This window comes from Lasioglossum baleicum, chromosome 5 (assembly GCF_051020765.1).
Source record: "Lasioglossum baleicum chromosome 5, iyLasBale1, whole genome shotgun sequence".
Taxonomy (NCBI): Eukaryota; Metazoa; Arthropoda; class Insecta; order Hymenoptera; family Halictidae; genus Lasioglossum; species Lasioglossum baleicum.
The window spans coordinates 17,168,586-17,187,691 of record NC_134933.1 but is presented as its reverse complement, the minus strand read 5'-3'; the positions used below and the strand labels follow the sequence as shown (position 1 = coordinate 17,187,691).

Sequence of the window (19,106 nt, the reverse complement as noted above, 5' to 3'; positions counted from 1 at the left end):
TTGAATTACGCGAGACTACCGGTCCGAATAGTTTTCGGCTGCTCGAACAACTTTCGCGGGAGACTCTGGCTCGGCCACGGCCGTTTGGTAACTTTTTAACGAGCATACGGCACCGGGCTAACGCGAGATGTTTCCGCGCGACGCGTCGTGCATCTGCTACGGCTGCGAACCACCACCACCGGTGGAAAAACTTTCCTCGAGAACGGAACCGTGGCAGTTCACCCGAACCCGACCGTTGATAAAACCTCTCGCCGTTATTCGCCTAGGTAACCCTTGACTCGTAGACGATGTCAGGCATCGCACCCCTTCGCGCCCAAGTTTGACGGTTCGAAAATAATTACCGTGTTCCTCCTCTGCTCCTGTCCCCTGCTCCTCCCGGATTCCCCCTGATCCTCCCAGCAGCCCCGTCCCCCAGAAACCTGGCCATCGTCTTTCTCGCGTGGTTCTTGTATTCCTCTTGGGGTGGTTTTGAGGATTGCCACTCGGAGCACGTTCGCAATATACTCGCGTCTCCCTCGGCTCGTTCTCCCTCTCCTTATTCCTCTTCGTCTACGTTGGTCGTTTTACTTCTTTCTCGAGTTCTCCCGAAAATTAGATAATTCAGGAACGGTGCGCGCGCGCGCGTCGCAGAAGACGGTCTTTTTTCGTCGACGGGGATCACGAGCACCGGGTCCCTGGTTGTAAACGGTTTACGAGGTCTCTTCGAAAAAGCACCGAACTTCTTTTTCCGAATTCTTTTCGGCTCACATATGGGCTATTGGTCTTTGCCACTGATACACTTATCCCGGGAAACAGTGTGCGCGAGTCTTTCAGAGCTTGTGCCGAATGCGTTTTAACATTAAACAAACATGAAGCAAAATGTAAAGAAAAATTTGTCTGCGCAGGTAGCATTGAAATTTTATTGATCTCTCAAAAATAAGTATACAACATACTTTAAAAATTTAAACATATCACAGTAAGCATTCCTAGAAAATCTTTGGAAATTTCCGGTTTTACCAGCCTGAGGTGCATTTGCATCCCATGCACAGGGAGAAGGTTAACTGACTTGAGCTTGGTTCAATATTCGGCAACTTTCCGAGAACATCGAGAACACGAGTATGTGCTAAGCAACAATCAACAAGCTGCACCCAACACTTTTCTCGTGTTCCCAACATACAGATCTCCCGGATCGGAAAGATCTGGATAAACCGCGGAAGGGTTTTCGTAGAAATGTTCTCGGCCATCTTCAGGCCGGTCGGTATCGTGTCGATACGCGAATCGCGTGTATATTGTTCGTCGCGATAGAATGTCACCGAGAACTTTCCCCCAGGCAACCGTACAAACTCAGCGCGTTCCGTTTCAATATTTGCTTTTTATTTCTTCAAAGGTATACCGACGAGCTCGATTCTCACGGTGCTATCTCCTGCGCGAACAGCCTCTCTTCTCTCTCTCTCACTCTCGTTCTCGTGGGCAAACAGCGTCGAGTCCTCTCGTTTCCCAAAAAGCAAACGAATGGACGCTGTTGTCCTCCAGTTTTATTACCCCCGGTAATCCCGGCGTCCGTCATCGGCGATGAGCGATACCGTATCTCGAACGTCTGCATTCCGAAGCGGCATTTATCTCGTCGTTTTTACGACGCATCATAAAGGATGCAAACGCTTTCCAGCTCGCTGTCTCGTTGACAGCGGCGATATCATCGATACACGATCGAGGTCGAAAAAGAATGCTCTCGGGCCCTTGTTCGAAGCGTTCCCGCGGGACGCAACCGCTGCCGGGCTCCCAGCAGCTCCGGGCTCTCCAGGCTTTCCCGAAAATTCAATCGCTGCCGAACGGAAATCGCGGGGGATTATTCAACGGTTATACGCCGATCGATGTATAATGTATAAACAGCTTTGAAAGTCGAAGCAGCACGAAATAATTGCGGCGCGCGAAGTAACGAGGCGGAGTCGCGTTCGTTAGTAACTTTGCTCCTAAAAATCCCTGGCAAACCCTCCACCCTTCTCTCTCTCTCTCTCTCTCGACTCTCGCCCCTCGCCCTTTTTTCCATTAACAGAATCACCCCTGTCCCGCGAATCGAATCGAATCGTATCGAATCGAGCCGACTCACACGCGTACACCGACGCAGTACTATCGAGCAGGAATCGATTCTCGCTCGTTAACGGTCCACGATATTCGGACGTTCACCGATTTGGTCGGTCAATTAAAACGATTTCCGTCGGCCCGACGAATCGTGGATAATTAACATTAAACGCTCTGTTCACGGGCGGCGCGAGGCCTCTCGGAGAACGATGATCGGGGATAAATGTCGATAATCTGTAGAGTCGCGGCAAGTTTTCCTTCTATCCCCGTGGAGAGAAATACACGTTGATTTTCCTATGGAAAAAAAAATTCCAACAGGCCAAGCGAGTAGGTTCCCGAAGCGAGGAGCAGAGTCGCCGACCCAGAGCTGGCAGACGAGGGCGGATAGGTACAGTTCTGGAGAGCCATAAAACTTTATGGTGCGTTTGCATCGACCGACCCTCCCTTCCCTTTCCCTGCCTTACTACCATCCCCATGGCAACGACCGACCCCCGAACAGAACCACCCTGCACCCATCTCCGTCTCTCTCTCTCGTTCCTTTCTCCTCTCTCTCTCTCTCTCCACTCTTGGTTTTCTCTTTCTCTTTCTGTTTCTCTTACCCGTTCCGCGGTTCTCTGCCGCTCTGCCGCTCAGCCTCGATGTCCCGCTTGTGTCTCTCTTCCTTCCAGCCGATGTACACTCTTTCTCTCTGCGTGGCTCCCCGATCCCCGCATCTACCGCCACCACCGCCTCCACCTCCACCTTCAGCTTCCCCTTCCGTCCCATCCCTCCTTCTTCCATCTGGCCGTCTCACCCTCGATTCGCCTTCTTCGTCTTCCAGACAGTCACGTCAGCTACCACCTCTTTCTCTTCCGTCTTCCCTTTCTATCTATCCCTTAACGCGGCGCTGCGAACCGAACGGCTGATTCCGACGCGAAAAATCGGTTGTTTATTCGGACGCCGAAAATCCGATTCGAACTCTCTCCATAGAGGTTCCGCACTCGAAATTAACCCCTGCACCGACCAAATTCAACCTTTTCACAGATTAAATTCACCCCTTTCCGATGCGCACTCATCCTTTTGCGAATCAATTTCATCTCGGAGATGACTCGAGAGAGAAACAACCATTTTGTCACTTTGACCATTGAATCTTATTGACTTCGCACTCAAGAGGCAAACACTTTACGGTTACTTTAAGTATTTCTTTAGGAGACTACTATAAAATTCGAGTGAACGCAGTAACCTCTACAATGTACACTTTACTACTTCCACCACCATATTCTTCAATGATGAACGCTTTCGAAGGAGTTCCTTGTGAATTTTCAAATCATGAATCAGACTTGCAATGATTACACCCTCAAATTGTCATAATGATTATGAAATTACCTCAAGCACCGATAGAAGAACCATTGTAGATATCATTTTTGCAATGATTACACCCTCAAATTGTCATAATGATTATGAAATTACCTCAAGCATCGATAGAAGAACCATTGTACATAGATGAAACTATGTATACAGTATACATATACTGTTAATAATAAATCCACCACCCCCTTTTTATTTCACGATTATTGAAATTATAGAGATGCTTTCGTGGCAAATGATTAAATGAGTATATTTAGTATAGCGCAGATATTATAATGTGAACCGCACAAAGTCCAAATAAATTTAATCTTGTTATTTTTATAAGATAACATGTACCGGCTACTTTTAAAGTTCGATAGGTTCAGTGTTAAATAAATATTTTACATCTGCCCATTCTTACACGCGACGAAACCTTGGATTTCAAAAGGGTGCATTTAATTTGCCACAGAATGAATTTCGTCTGCAAAAGGGTGAATTTGGTTTGCAAAAAGGCAAATATCACCTGAAAAATGGCGAATTCGAAGTGCAAAATATTTGCAACTTTTCTTTCACCGTAATAAACTGTGACACGGGCAGAATCGGGAAGGTATGTATGTAGTTGGAGGGTGACTTTTTCCGATATCCGCCCCGTCGAACGCACGATCGATTTCTTGGCGGTGTGTGTCTTTCCTCGATCCTTCCTCGATCCTTCCTAGCTCGTTCTCGCCCGTGCTCGCCGTTGCTTTGGTACCGTGCAAACAACGCCTCTCGGACGAAGCTTATCTCCCTCTCTCTCTCTCTCTTTCAACCGGCACGATATCGTATCGAGTTCCACGAAAAAAGAACGACGCGTCCAACGGTATTTCAAAGGGGACCGACGCAGATCGGAACAGAACATTTATTCGTATTGTTCGACTAATCGGTCGAGCCGCCCACGCTGCTCCTCGCGTTTATCGAGCAAACTCGTAGGCGTCGAATAGCCTAAACGCTACGGAGAGACAAACTTCTCCTCGAGCCTCGAACCTCACCACGATAAATGCCGTTCCGTTCGAGCGTCGATGACTAGGTCGGATTTCAGAGCGGCTACACGTCGTGAGGTATACGAGAGATAGCCCGATGTGTCCGCGACAATAGTTTCGGGTTGCCCGAGTTACGAGTTCGCAGCTTCTCTACACTCTACACTCTGCAGGATCTCATTAACCATTTGTCCGGCGATACCAAGCCGGAGATTCATTTTCTTCAAACCGGAACAAACTTCTATGTAGGGTAAACTGTACAATGATTTGCACCCTAAGCCAAAATCGTAGTAGAAATCTTTTAATCTTTTTTTGAAATGTATGAGCGAACTTAACTTGCTATTATTATAAGCTAATCACTAAAAAAAGCTAAAGACCTCTAGAGACTGATTAGTAGACTGCGGATTTTTTAGGCAAACTTACCTGGACGGGTCTAATTTACCGCATCGACCTCCACTCCAAATTTTCTTACACTAATCTTGACGCGAGTCGAGCCGGAGCAGACCTCTTCCTTTTTTCCTACTGACCTTCAACCTTTTTCTTCGTCTCTGGGTCACCGATTCCATTCACAAACTTCGAGCTCTTGAGAGGGTATGAATTTCTTTTAAGGTCGATCTACACTGTATAGCACGGCCGTCACGTACCGACAACGGCCTAGACCGGTATCGGCACGACAAAATATTGTATCATGCTTTTCTAACACTAAACCTACCGAGCCTTAAATGTAACTGATTTCATGTAAATATTAAATATTGTAAATATTAAATATTGTAAATATTAAATATGTAAATATCAAATGTAAATATGCCCTTATAAAAATGACAAGGTTGATTTTATTTAGACTTTGTGCAGCCCCTATTGTAATACGCGTGCTCTACTAAAGATATCTACAATACAATCATTCCAATACACAACAACTTTTAGTATTTTCTTTGTAATTTCGACCAATCGCAATTTTTTCAACATTTCTGCGTTTTAATAATTAAAGAATTTGTACTGAGACATTCTGAAATATTGATAGAATTTATCGTCGTACTTAAGTAACTCCTTGAATAAAGTCCCATATTCGGATGCACCCAAATGCGACCCCGATTTTTTACTTTTTCGTTTCAGGTTTCTTTTTGTCTAAAAGTTTGACGAGGAGAGCCAGCTCCTCGTCACTGTCCGATGCGGTCATATTGATATCCGATGCGAATACAGGTCGGTTTACCTTAGCCAGTCCAAGCCAGTCGGACAGAACCTTACTACATACCTTGGTTTTGTATCCAGTATTTTAGCTTTTTGGAAAATACTGGTTACAAAATCAGGGCAGTAAGGTTTTGTCTTAGTGGCCTGGATTGGCTAAGACAAACCGACCTTTACGCGTACACTATTTCTGGGAGGACATCGTGTGTCATTAATGTGAGACAAATTCATTGACCTATAATATTTTGGTTCTCGAAGATCGCTCAAGGACATTTACACAATGGGTCAGCGAACGCGTCTCGAAATGGGCTGCAAACGTAAAACCAAGTCTGAGAAATGATTATTAAACTAAAAAAATGACTATCATATTATTTTCGACCTATAAAATATATCAAGAAAGAAAAGAAATTTCTGTTTCACTCCAGTTTGTTGCAATTCAGTTAGAAAATTTTTATTCTGCATAAAGATCCACTCTCCAATTAAGAGACTGATTTTGTATACTGTACCCCGTTTTTCATCAACTTCAGAGACTTCCATTCCGGAATTCCGCAAGGCGAATTAAGCAATGAAGGGCTGGCTAACGGAATACAACATCGTGTCTCCCCGTGCTTCATTCTGTATGGCGACAACCCGTTCCCTCTCGACTCTGCGCTTCGTCTCTCTTTCTCGAGCTGTCCGCGAGCTTGTACCCTGCCGCGAGCAGAAGAACGAGGTTCGTCGCGAATCTCGACACGAGTCGCAACGACGTAACGGTGTAACACGTTAATAATTTAGAAGGAACAGGCCGGCCAGACAGACTTACCCATCCCCCGACCAGATTGCGGCGCGGTGGCGCAGCTTGTCGCGCGCTTTTTCTTTCTCGACAGAAGGTTTCCAGAGAAAACCACGGTTTGTTTGCTCGTCTAGGATAAACAGCGGTTCAGCTTTCGTGGAAAGGCGGAACCGTTTCGGGATTCCGCGGCTCCGCGAGCGCGGAAAACGTCCACGGGACACGGCCGTTTGCGTTCCGCCGTGCTCGACCGTGCTTTTCTACTCCCCTTTGGGCTCGCCTCTGCCACCCGTCACCCCTTTGGCGGCGTTCTTTTATGTCCTTTTCGGTTTACAATGTACGTAAACGATCTACAAGGGGAGTGTGCTTTGTCTTCTCGAGGGATATTAGATTTGAAACGGGATGCTTTTAGTTCCCCGACCGATGGATGCCTCTTTCGCCTCCTTTCTCGTTTCGATCCAGCGGGGAAAATAATTTCGTTTTTATCTCGGCGACGGGTTTTCTGCCGCGCCGCGCCGCCCCGAGCGCGACGCGTTCTCGTTATTTCCATTTCCTTTTTCCTTTTTCGCGTCGTTTCGAGGGAATCCTGCGAAAAATGTTGCGTCCCGTCTGGAGGAGGACGGCGCGCATTCGACGCGCAGCCCCCGAAGGCTTTCGCCATTATCGAAAAAGTCCCCAGCGTTTACAGGCGCGACGAATCGCGGCCAATTTTCGAAGCGCTTCAAAGAACACGGTTTTCGGAAGCGCCTTGGTCCGCGTGTCGCTGCTCTGCAACCAGACACGTGGCAGGCTAAAGTTACCCCCCGAGAAAGAAAAAAACATAACAGATTCGGTTTCTGGATCGTGACCGCGCGAGGCAAACGAGGCAGACGCGCGATATCGCTTTTCCTGGGCCGCCTCGTGTCACCGCCTAGCCTGTCCCGTGCTCTTCGGCGTTTTCCTTTCAAGTCTTTTTAGCTCACAGGGGCTCGTTTTCACCGGTCGTCGCGTCGCGCCACGTTTACGAGGTACGTAAACGGGGCTCCCGCGAGAAAACGCCAGAGAAGAATTCCTTTTAAGTAGCATTTTTCGAGCCTGTCGTTTACCGCCTGCTCGAGGATCCTTCCTTTCTGCTCCGCGCGAGATAAAAAGCACCGTAGTCACGGTCGTCGACGAGAATTAAGGCCGCTAAATTGCTTTCGCGCCGCAAGAATTATTGTCTCGCGTTTTCAGCAGTCCCTGTTGCGCCAGAAACACTTTGAAATCTCCTTTATACAAAACGCTGAAAGCGGACAGTTACGTCGTGCACTGCGCCACGAATGTACGGCGCGAGGCACCTAACTTGATCACCGCGAATAACTTTTAAATTGCGCGTTGCACAAAACAATGATTTGTACATATGTTACTTGGCATCAAGCGGGACACGACGCGACTTCTTTATGAGCGAAGGCGTTTGGATATTCGAAGATCAACTTTGATTTTTTAAACGTAACCGTATATTTTTTATGCACTAATAACGAAAAATTATTACTTTAGCAGATATTTTCTAATTCGTACTAATGATAACTATAATGATAACTCATTAAACATTAAACATTAAACTCATCAAACATTTTATGTAGTATTATAATAGATAGAGTAATAATTAGACTGCGGATTTTTATGCAAAATAAGAATGTTTTGCATTGATTGTGGAAAGCAGGAATGACGTACAAATTGATTTCATCCCTTAAAGACTTTGTTATTCCCCTATTTTTTAAATCTTTTACTGTTTTATATTTCACCCAACCAATTTCCTCATAAATGCATATAATGTCTATTGTTATATCGTAGGGGCTGACACGGTCAAATAAACAATACTGAGTTTCTGTAACAAAGAGTTTAATATATTCGTAACTTATGTATGACTACTATTTACATTGCTTTATCTTATAGCTACCTGTAACAAAGAGAAACGACATTAAAATTTATTCTATCCTTGATGTAAATTCCCTTGTTTAGTTTTATTAATCTTATTCGCTTCTTTATTTTACTACGCTTGATCGCGTGTTGTAGATGTCAACTTGTATCCTTCTCATTGGCCGCGTTCGTAAGTGAGCGGCAAATTCAAATTAAAGGAATGCACTTACGCACTTTCTTTACATGCATAAAGTCCGCTGTCTAGTAATAATGGATACCTCAAGTTTCTTCTAATGTTTCTACTGTTTTAACTCTTAGCACTCGAGTGGTGACCCAGAGTCGCTTTCGGGCCGAATACGCCACTGTGCAACGCATAATTTAGAAGTTATTGCAGATGGCCAAGTTAGGTGCCTGAGCCTGTCTTTACGTGGCGTTTCTACGGCGCGGAGATCGGACGCGAAACGAAAGCCAAACGATTGATATCTGTCGGCCATGCTTCTCTGTTATCGTAGCCGTTGCCATTTGCTCCGCGTCCATATTAAAAGTTTAATAACGTTCCGGGTCGTCAAAAGGGCGCTGCCTTTTGCCTCCTCTTGTCCGCGATCGCCTCCAAACGAATCTATTGGTTCGATCGGGCTGTGCGAGTGAGCGGGCTCGGTTCAATATCGGGCTCTGGCCCCGGCCGCCACGGGAATTTTTACCCTCCTTTTGTCGAGGAAAAGCCACTTCCGCCGTTTGTTTCCGCGGCTGTTTTTAGATCGCCTCGAGCCACGTTCCCGTGAAACCCTCGAACTCGTAAACTATTGTCTCAGCGTCGATACGCTCCCGTTTGTCGATGAAAACCGGTCCTGGCGCGGCTCGAATTTCCTCTCGGTTCAACTCGCTTCTTCGCCGAACAAAAAGTTCGCGAATTGTGTTGTTCGGCCTCCTTTTCCGACGCGAACCAGCAGTTCGCGAGAACCGACAATTCCATAACCCGAGGCATTTACTACATTTACTACGCCGTTACAGCGGGAGTACGGAAAACTTCCTCCGGCGTTTCAAAGGATAGAAATCTTCTTGTTTTATTCAAAAGTCATAAATAAAGAAAGGCTGTAATCGTCTTAGATGGAAAGAAAATGGAACCGCAAGCTGCCGGTGAAAATGTTTACGACTGTGTTACAACAAGTTTCCCGTTCGGCTTGCTCGGTTCGCGTCGGTTGCAGGCTCGTGATACGTTCTTTACGAGACGGGAATCGAGCACGCTTCGCTTGTGAAATACGCGCCGATCGGCTCCACCGCTTGGAAGAAATGGAAATTGAAGCAGGAAAGTGCATCCGACGATAACCGGATGGTTAATCGATTTCGATAATCTGTTATCGGAGTCTCGGTTCGCTTGCTCGACGATAGACGGACGGCCGGAAGCAGGTGAAAACCGATCTCTCATGAATTTTATAGCTAGAAGATCCGCTTTCTCGAATTCTACCGAGGTGGGTTCTTTTCGCGCGCGCGCGCTAGTTCGACGAGATCTCTCGCGCGCCGCGACGAATTTCTCGATAATTAAAGAGCCATCCTCGACTGTGCCGTCTGGCGGTCACGCTTCAAGTATCCGCGTCTCGAGTAATGTCCGCTACGTGGTACGCGCCGCGATAATTATCGGCCAGCCCGTTTCCACCACACTGTTCTCTACGTACATACAGTGCTGGAGCACGAGAGAAAACTAGCGGGAAGGGAACGGGGAAAGAAGCCTGACCATTCAAATTGCCTTTGCGTTCCTCTTGCCCCGTTCCCCTCCCGCTAGTTTTCTGTCATCCTAATCAGAAAAACGAGACAAGTATGATGGCAGATGTTTCGTGGCCGAAAAACCAAAAACTGAGAATTTTTATCTTTTTACCACGCTTATATATTAGCTTGCCGTGTCGTCGTTGTATGCATCAAATCTTGTAATCGAATTTTAAAAAAGTAGAAAAAAACTAAAAAGTAGAAAAAGTAGTTTAAAAACCGCGCTTATATTAAAATGTACCTACTAAAAAGGAGAAAATAATTGTTTTCCTGGTTCCCCCAAAAATTTAATATAAGGTCTAAATAAAATCATGAGATTAGTGACTATAAAAATAAAAGCGTGGGGTGCTAAACTATATTGACGTAATCTTCGTGGGCTCCCCACGCTTTTATTTTTAGTCACTAATGTCATGATTTTATTTAAATTCATATTAAATTTTTGGTAGAACCAGGAAAAAAATTATTTTCTCCTTTTTAGTGCATTTTAATATAAGCGTGGTTTTTAAACAGTTTTTTAATATATTTTTTTATTTAGAAGGCTGTGAGCTCGCGCGAGTCTCTATGTTTGCCAAACGTATCGATCCTCGGTCCCGCTTCCGTCTTCAATCGCTATTCGTCTCTATCTGTGACTCAGCAGACTCGAAGTTTTCACAGTTACGGAGAGAATACTGTCTGGCCACGGGTTGACTCGAACTACTGTGTCGTGCCTGGGTGGTTCGCGTCCTGATGGATTCCACTACCCCGGAACGATTACATGCAGCCGTACGTCGACGCGTTCCCGATCCGTCCTCGATATCCCCCTCTGGAAAAGGAATATGTATCGCGTTACATCCGAGTGGGCCAGACGGTTCCTGCTCTGGACAGCCTCCTGTTCCCCGAAGACCGACCTCCGTCAATTTTTTACCGTGACATCTACCGCGCGTGGATCGTAGATCGTAGATAGCGAACAATGCCATCGAGGAACGAGAAAAGATTTCAATTCCGCGGATAAATGGGGCGGAGAAACACCGGCGAAACTAGAAGTAAATCGCAATCGTGAGCAAGGAAGACTGAACGGAGAGAACGTTGAAGATTTCAGGGTCTTGGCGACAAGGTTGACAAGGTTGCCGGTGCGGTGTCAGAGGTCTGTTTCTCCGGGAACGGGCTGGGGTTGGTATTGTGGCTGTAGCTGTGACTGCGATACATAAGTACAGTGATACAGTGATACAGTGATCGTGGCTGCGGCCGCACGAGGCCACCATGCTCGGTACGCACGCGCGTCTTCCACGGTGTTTACACGAAAGTTAATCTCGACGACTGCACGGTTTAGTGGATGCCGAGAAGGAGCGGGTAGGAGCGTCGACGAAGGTGGGGCGGGACGGGCCGGGCCGGGGCCGGTCTTTGGCTGCGTAAGCGATGATAATAATAAACGTTGCTCTCCCTTTCTTCTCGGGCTGTCCTCTCTCTCTCTTTTGTCGGTTCTCTCGTTACCGCTCCCTCCTTTTCTTCAGGTTTTCTTCTCCTGCTCTCACTTAGCGGCACGAACACGCGCGCGCGCACCGCCGGCGGTGCCATGCCGGGGCGGTACCTTTGATCTCTCGCTTCGTTTGTGCATTTAAACACGGCTTTCCGAGTAGTGAAGAGAGCCGGGAAGAGAGAAGGCTCGAGGAGGACACGGGAAACCCTGTAAAACCGACGGAGAAAACGGAGCATCGAGAGAAAGAGATGTAAAAGGGCAAGAAAAAAGGAGTGAGAGCGAGAGAGAGAGAAGGCGGGGGAGAATCGAGTCGAGAGGTCGGGCAAAATCTCGTGGATACCTCGGAAACGCAAACTGAATTTCGCGATTACAAACGAGCCCTTCTTACCGCACCCTTCTCTCTTGCGTCTTCTTTCCCCGCCGGCCCGAGCTCGGCCGCCTTATCCCTGAATTCTTGTCTCCCACTAAGCGCTTTAGCCCTCTCACGGTCATCCCTTCGCGATATTTCCTCCTTTCTTCTGGGCTTTGTGATTGTTTATTGTCGCATTGTGCCACGACAGAGAGCAGCGGCAGCCCTCGAAAATATCCGCCTCCTCGAGGATAACTCCTCGAGATTAATGCTCTTTAATGGACTCAATGTCGGAGGAAAAGAGCGGGCGCGCGCGGGCATTTTAACGCGGCCCTTTAATACGCTCGCGCACCCAAGGCCCCGTTGCGACAGGAAAAAAGGGTGAAAGAGAACGAGCAAAGGCAACGCGCTGCGCGGACCACAGAACCCGAGAGAGGGACAAATATCAGAGAGCAAGAGGAGAAAGAGTAGAAACAGAAGGAGGTGAGGGTGGCCCGTTATCCGGACGCAACGTTTTCGAACCAGCTGTTTCCTTTTCCTCCCCAGCGTGCCGCCGCTTTGTCCGCGAAACGTTGTTCGATGCGGTATTGAAAGGAGTAATTTGCAAAGTTAACGCGCCGCGCGCACCGGGAAACGCTTCGCTTCGCATCGTAGCCGCGTATAATGGCGAGTCTGCGCCGCTAATTGCTAGTAATTAATATCGACGCGAACGGTACAGGTGCGAAGTAATCGAGACACATCAAAGGACGCGCTTTCTATATCAATAGATTTCGATTATTATTCCGCAGACTACCCTTCTGGCCGGGCTCCGCTCCGCGCCGCGCTCGAGTTCACCGAGAAATATTCCGCGTGGTTTTCTGCTCGTTCACTGTTTCCCGATCATTTTGTTTCGGTACATTTGTGCCGCGTTATAACGTATCATCGAACAAACGAACGCCGTAATTACGTCCCTTGTCGTACGTGTAACGCGCGCGCCATTGTGTTCCGAATCTCGAACGTCGGAATCCGCTACCGTTGAAACTCCGGCGTCGCAGCTCTGCGTTTCCGGTTGGATGAGAAGGGTTAGAGAGGTCCTTCCTCGCCGAGGACACGCAGACGCATCCCTCCTGTCCCGCCGGCAAGGAACGAGGAGATGGAAAACTGCGGGCATTAACGGAAAAGATTAATTCGCAAAGTAATCAGCCCGTAAGGGAAACGTCGAACGTCGAGAGAGCCGAGTGCCGGTGGTTTCCCCCAAGACACTGCGGAGCGAATCTGGCCTCTTGACGCGAGTCTCGTTCCCGCGTCGACTCGACTTCGGCGCGATAAAAAAAAAAAGAAGGAAAAAAAGAAAGTTGTCGGCTGGTAGAAGCATCGTCGCGAATAAAAGTAAGGGGATTGGACAGGCTGCGCGGCTCAGTCGGCTGTTAATAATGCCACCTCGGGGATGCGGCCGCCGAGCACCGCGCGCCGGTAGTACTCGTCTCCATTTCACGGGTAACCAGGCATCCATGTAAAGTAAATTCTGTCCCCGCAAGTATTTTCGGTGATTCCCGGCCGCCGAATCATCTCGGATTCCATCTCCCAGACGCTCCCGAGACTCGCGTCTCACGACTCGTCGGAAATGAAACGGAACGCGGCGATAGAATCGAGGCAATACGGCCCGGAGATTCGCTAATGACGTGTGCGCTTGTCCTCGAAGTCCTTTGCACTGCAAGTTCCACCGCTCCGAGGATAATTTTGTAATGGGAAATTCGATCGATGAAGCTGTGCGCTGTTTGAATCCACGCCGCCACACCGCCTAATGAAATGGAACCCGTGTCGGGACGCTGATGCGTCGAAAACTATGAAACCCTGTCGGGTTGGCTGCGCGCTTCGCTCTTTCTCTTCCTTTTTCCTCCTCTTCTTCCTTCTTATTTCGATATCGATAAGCTTGTCCTGCCTTTCTCTCTCTGTCTCTCTCTCACTCTCACGAGTATCACCGCCCCGACGCGACGACGAAAGCGGAAGCTCGCCTCCGCGTTTTCGGCCCCGACCGATTCATCGACGCGACGACGAAAACAAACGAGCGAAGCCGTAGAACGACTCCTGCTTCGGGTAAACTGATGGTAACGCGCCCCTTCCTGTCTCGGATTTCCTTTCCTGTTCGCGGTGAGATCAACTCGTTATTGACCCCTCCCGTTGACAGGTGAGCCTGCTTGTCGTCGGATCGTCCCATAAGTCGCGCCGCTTGTCACGTCGACTTTGTCTGCAAAGTAGCTTCCATCCATGTGGGATTTTAGGAAAAAGAGAATATGTACAAGTACGTACATACTATGTGTATAAAATAAAAGAATAACATGTAACCGATTTCAAGTCTCTAGCTAATCAGGAAGTTAGTTTAAAATCGATTGCAAAATTTGCCACCGAACAGACAAACAAACGAGAAAGCGAGCTAATAAAAACGTGGTAAAATACAAGTATGTTTTAATCGGGAAAGTAGTCTTCATTTGCTTCTACACACTTCGTCTGCGAGGCATTTTTCGATTTCTTCAACTGTTTGTAAGTGTGTATCCACCAAATGATGTTGTAGCGATGTGAACAAGTAATAATCTGACGGAGCCAGGTCTGAAAAAAATGTTTCGGTTCGAATACTTAATTCTCAGGCCAAGAACTTATTTGTATGTACACTGTACGTGTACACCTAATACTTTGCCCACAACCGTCATCGGGTAACGACGATGTAATCTTGGAACAAGGCATGTTATTCGAAGCTATAAGTATTAATATCTGTGGTTGTCAGGAAAAGCGCAGCACACAATTTCAAAAAATTTGAGTTTGTGCATTAATAGAACTTCATAGTATAGGATTTACGTATTTACCTGATAAAAATCATGAAAATAAATTCGAAAGGCTCCAAAATGTAATGCCATTTAAGCGATGTCCCACGTCAAAGCATTAGTGATCGGAACTTTAAACGGCAATATCTCGAAAGTGAAAGTATGTGTGTGTGTGACATGCGGCGTTCTTCCTGCAACCACAGATATATGATTCAAGAGATTCGTCAATCGCACATTCGCATGTCGTTGCAAATCGAGAGCGCTACGCGACCCGGCAACGAGTCGCTCGAGGAAAATCTGTTTCGCGGAGGAGGAACCGGTGGAACGAGATCGGGAACGAGTGGTCTCGAGTTCCGTGAAATCCTATCGTCGGGAACGCTCGGTAGAAAGCGCAGAAGACAGGGCCGAGCGTAATTTCAGAACGGGGAAAGAGCATCCGTAGGACAATGGAAGGGAAAGCAATTGCCGACCGAGCAGAACGACGACGACGACAACGACGACGACGGCTAACAAGGAGAAGAAGACGAAGGAGCAGGAGAAGAGCCCAGCCAGAGGGTGGAACTTGCTCCTGGGAATGTCAGTTCGATTCCGTCCTCGTTCCTTTTTGCTCGGCAAGGATCAACCGGCGGTCTGGAAGCGAGTGTAACCTCTACCGGGGAAGCGACCGCCTCGAAACCCACGGATTTAATCGAATCAAATAAAACATCGTGCGCGAACCCATCCGTCCCATCTTCTCCCTCTCTTCTCCTCCTGGTCGTCGTTGTTCTTCCCGATTGTCTGCCTAGCGCTTGATTCCGGCCTTTGCTTCTTTGGTTCGTTCTCCGGTTCGGTTTTTTGCTCGTTGTTGCGCGCTCGATTCGTCCCGCGTCCACGACGAATGCACGGGACGGGACAGGAGGGTTCTGCGACAGGACGATGGCGGAACAACCGCGAGACGTGGGGAAAAAGGACAGCTCTGCAACGAAAGGATGCCAGAAGAAAAGGGATCCCTCGACGAACCGCGTCTTTTGGCCGGTGTTCCCCGGTTCCTCGGTTTGAAGAAACGCTTCACGATTTCTCGTCTCCTCGTTTTTTCTTAATTTACTGAGACTTTGGTGGACCAGGGTGGCGCGCGGCGCGGCGGTCGGCAAATAACTCGGCTCACGTTTTAAGGATTCACGAGCTCCACCGAGTGCCGGCTCTCTAGTCGCGACCTTTTGTTCGGGGAAGTACGGTTGACTGGGGAGAGCTTCTTGATTCCCTTCGTCCAGTTTTTGTCTCGCGGACGGCCGACCTTGCCCTCGAAAACGATCCCTTTTGATCCGTGAACCGGATTCTCCGCTTTTAAGGTCCGCCTTCGTTCGCCGGATCATGCGGTGTGCTGCGGTCGACGCTCGTACGCGTCGGTGAGTCGGGGCTCTCACAAAGGTATCACCGAATTTCAACCCTCGAAAGTATATTCGCCCGATATCGAATAAAAGTTTCAAGCGCGACCGGGTACACGACGGCGGCGGCGGGGTGCGTCAGAGGTTGCTAAATTATTCGCAAGAACCCGTGGCCTGATCGATCCGCGGGAATTTCTGTTTCAGGGATCAGCGAGGCGAGCGTGCAACTACAGCAGCCGAAACTACCCACCGCGATTCACGTGGGAGGCGAGGTTGAACTTCGATGTCACGTCGACGGCTCCGGAGACATGAAATACGAGTGGTTCAAGTTAGTTACACCGGCGTAACTTGCCGCCTATTTAAAAGCGTCCCGCGAGCCAACCTCGGCTACGATCGCTCCGCGAATTTCCCGACTCGACTCAACTTCGATCCCGCCGCACGGTGGTTTCTATAAAATAGCTGGAATTCATTGAATAAGCTTCATGTCATCTAATAGGATAACACTAGGTCCCGTTCTAAGCTAATATGTACTTGATTGAGATAGACTGGAAAGCGTTCGTTAAATAAATAATAGTCGAGTTGAAATCTTTCGAAATAATGTATCGGACAGTTTAACACTTTACCTACCGGAACCCTATTAATAGGATTTTCAATAATTGTGCCGCATCAAAAACAAGCATAGAAATTGTCTTTCGCATTGCAATTTTAAATGAAACTATTAGATAACGTAATCTAGGGTGACTTGTTAGTTCACAATGAAAATTGATGTTGCCATTGAAGGTTCCATTAAAAAGTGTTTAGCCATGTACCATAGATTTTTCAAAATTATGCAATAATCACCGGTCGGTAATGTGTTAACTTCGCGTCTCAAGCGTTAATGTCCCGTTCTGTTACTAACCGAATATTTCCTCGCCAATTGAGGATGAAACCACTGTGCAACCTCGCGAAACCCACACCCGTTGTAAAGTTGATTCTCATTTGTTGTCGAAATTCCCAGAGTCGTTGTCGGTAGGTATTCACGCGTGATCGAGTCGAAACGAAACGACAAAACTGTTTGCAGAAACCGCGAGCCGCTGGTGCGAAATGAACGAGTCGAGGTACGGAAGAAGAAGCTGCATATTCACCGTGCGATTCCCGAGGACAGCGGAATGTACAGCTGCCTGGCGAAGAACGAGGCTGGGTCGTCGCCAAAGATGGAAAGCTATCCCCTGACCGTGTCGGGCAACGAGACGGCCACGATCAAGGTCGTCCCGAGGAACCTAATCGCGAAACGTGGCGAATCGGCGGTCCTCCACTGCGTCTTCGAGGATGCCGACGCCGTTCAATGGTTCTTCAAGGACATCGGCCCGCTGGAAACCGACGACGAGAGAACCGTCCTCGAGAACGGCACTTTGGTGATCCGTTCCGCCGAGCACAGGGATCAAGGATTCTATTCCTGCCACGGGGAGAGGGACGACAACACCGTCACCTACACGGTCGAGCTTCAAATAGCTTGTAAGCATACATTTGCTTCCCCCAGTTAGTTCGGGCCCGACGATTATCATTGTTGGTCTGCGGATTTTAATGCTAGATCGTAATTGAATTAATTGCACGATACAGGGAGTGCGTGCAAACTTCTATCTCCTTCCTTAAGAGGGTAGACTCGTTTTTCCAAGATTACAAGGGGGCGGGATGAGCCTTCGGATTTCTCGATAACGCAAAGATAAGGTTTTTCGATAGTCCAAAGCGCTAGGTAAAAGATCAATGTAGGTCGCGATCGCCCCAAAAGACCTATTTTTACGTTTACGAGGCGTAACTTGCATTATTCGGAAGCGTACAGAATAATGCACGCCTCGTAAACGTAAAATAGGTCTTTTGAGGGCGATCGCGGCCTAGATTAATCTTTTATCTAACGCTTTTGACTACTGAATTACCTCATCTTTGCATTTTCGAGAAATGAGAAGCATCCTTGCAATCTTGGAACAACGAGTCTACGTTCTTGATAATTTGAACCGGTTGGAAATAATAGCACCTTCAAACGCTTTAACACTAAACCTAACACGGTCATATGACCGCTCTTACATTTTACAATTACCAAATTAATAGAAATTCATTTGTGGAAAATAATGGAATAAACTTCTTTATCCAAGCATACATTATATTGAAAATTACGGACAATCTCAATAAACTTAGTTTTGCCATTTTTATAAAGTAACATTTATTTACCAGATACTCTTAATGCTTGGTAGATTTAGTGTTAAATATTTTCTGTTTTGTGATTGGCCTACCTATTATCATTGTAGTAGTTCGACTTCGTAATTATTAAACGGAGGTTTTTGCGGATTATTGATTGCAAGGTACAATAGCTACATAGATATTTCATGTTTTGATAGCTTTACAGAGTTGAAAACAATACAACAATATTTAAAAACTTTTTAAATGCTTCTACATGTTTTCTTCATTTGATCTACTCATTTTTATGCATTCATGACGAAACTGAATGGACTGGATGGACTGGAAGAATTTAATAAGGATATTGTTGCATTATCTTCGACTTGAAAGAGAATATACATTTTCATTCATCTTCTGTTTGTTACAATTGACTCGGGCAATTATTATTTTTCATAAGGAGGTCCACAGTCTGGTAATTATCCAGGAAAGTAGAAATCTACGTAGATGCATTTCGTTATTCATCAACGAGAACGTACAAAATTTTTATACTGTATGAATTGAAAGTACGTAGATTCAGGTAAAACCTTAAGAAGTCTCGCCAGAAACAACTGCTGACGAATGAATCGTTGTATTTCGCAGATTTGATGAACTTGTCCGCGGCTTCGTTCGAGCCCCTGCTGCAGAACCAAGTGGCCGTGGTCGGAGAAGATCAGGAGCTTCAGGTCAGCTGCTTGGAACCCTCCGGACTTCCGGCTCCCAAGGTCTACTGGAAAGATCCCAAGGGACACATTATAAGCGACTCTGGGGCTGTGCGCGTTCAAGATAATACGCTTATCGTCGCGAAAGCTCGAATGGGCGAAGACGACGGCAATTATACTTGCGTCGCTGAGAATATGGCCGGGGAGACCGAAATATCCGCTCAAGTGCTTATATCGAGTAAGTCGACGCAAATTTACAAGCGTATTCGCGACGTTACTTGCACAGGGTATTTGACG

General features: G+C 47.2%; 1 protein-coding gene across 1 annotated transcript in view; it reads left to right on the top strand.

Annotated features, from left to right (window-relative positions):
- The window catches only part of LOC143208610 (tyrosine-protein kinase-like otk), a 48,104-nt gene that overhangs the window by 21,302 nt on the left and 7,696 nt on the right, over positions 1-19,106 (top strand). The window contains exons 3-5 of the mRNA XM_076423148.1: positions 16,165-16,288; positions 17,021-17,454; positions 18,751-19,047. Coding sequence (XP_076279263.1) covers positions 16,165-16,288; positions 17,021-17,454; positions 18,751-19,047 — 855 coding nt within the window. The remainder of the gene's footprint in view (positions 1-16,164; positions 16,289-17,020; positions 17,455-18,750; positions 19,048-19,106) is intronic.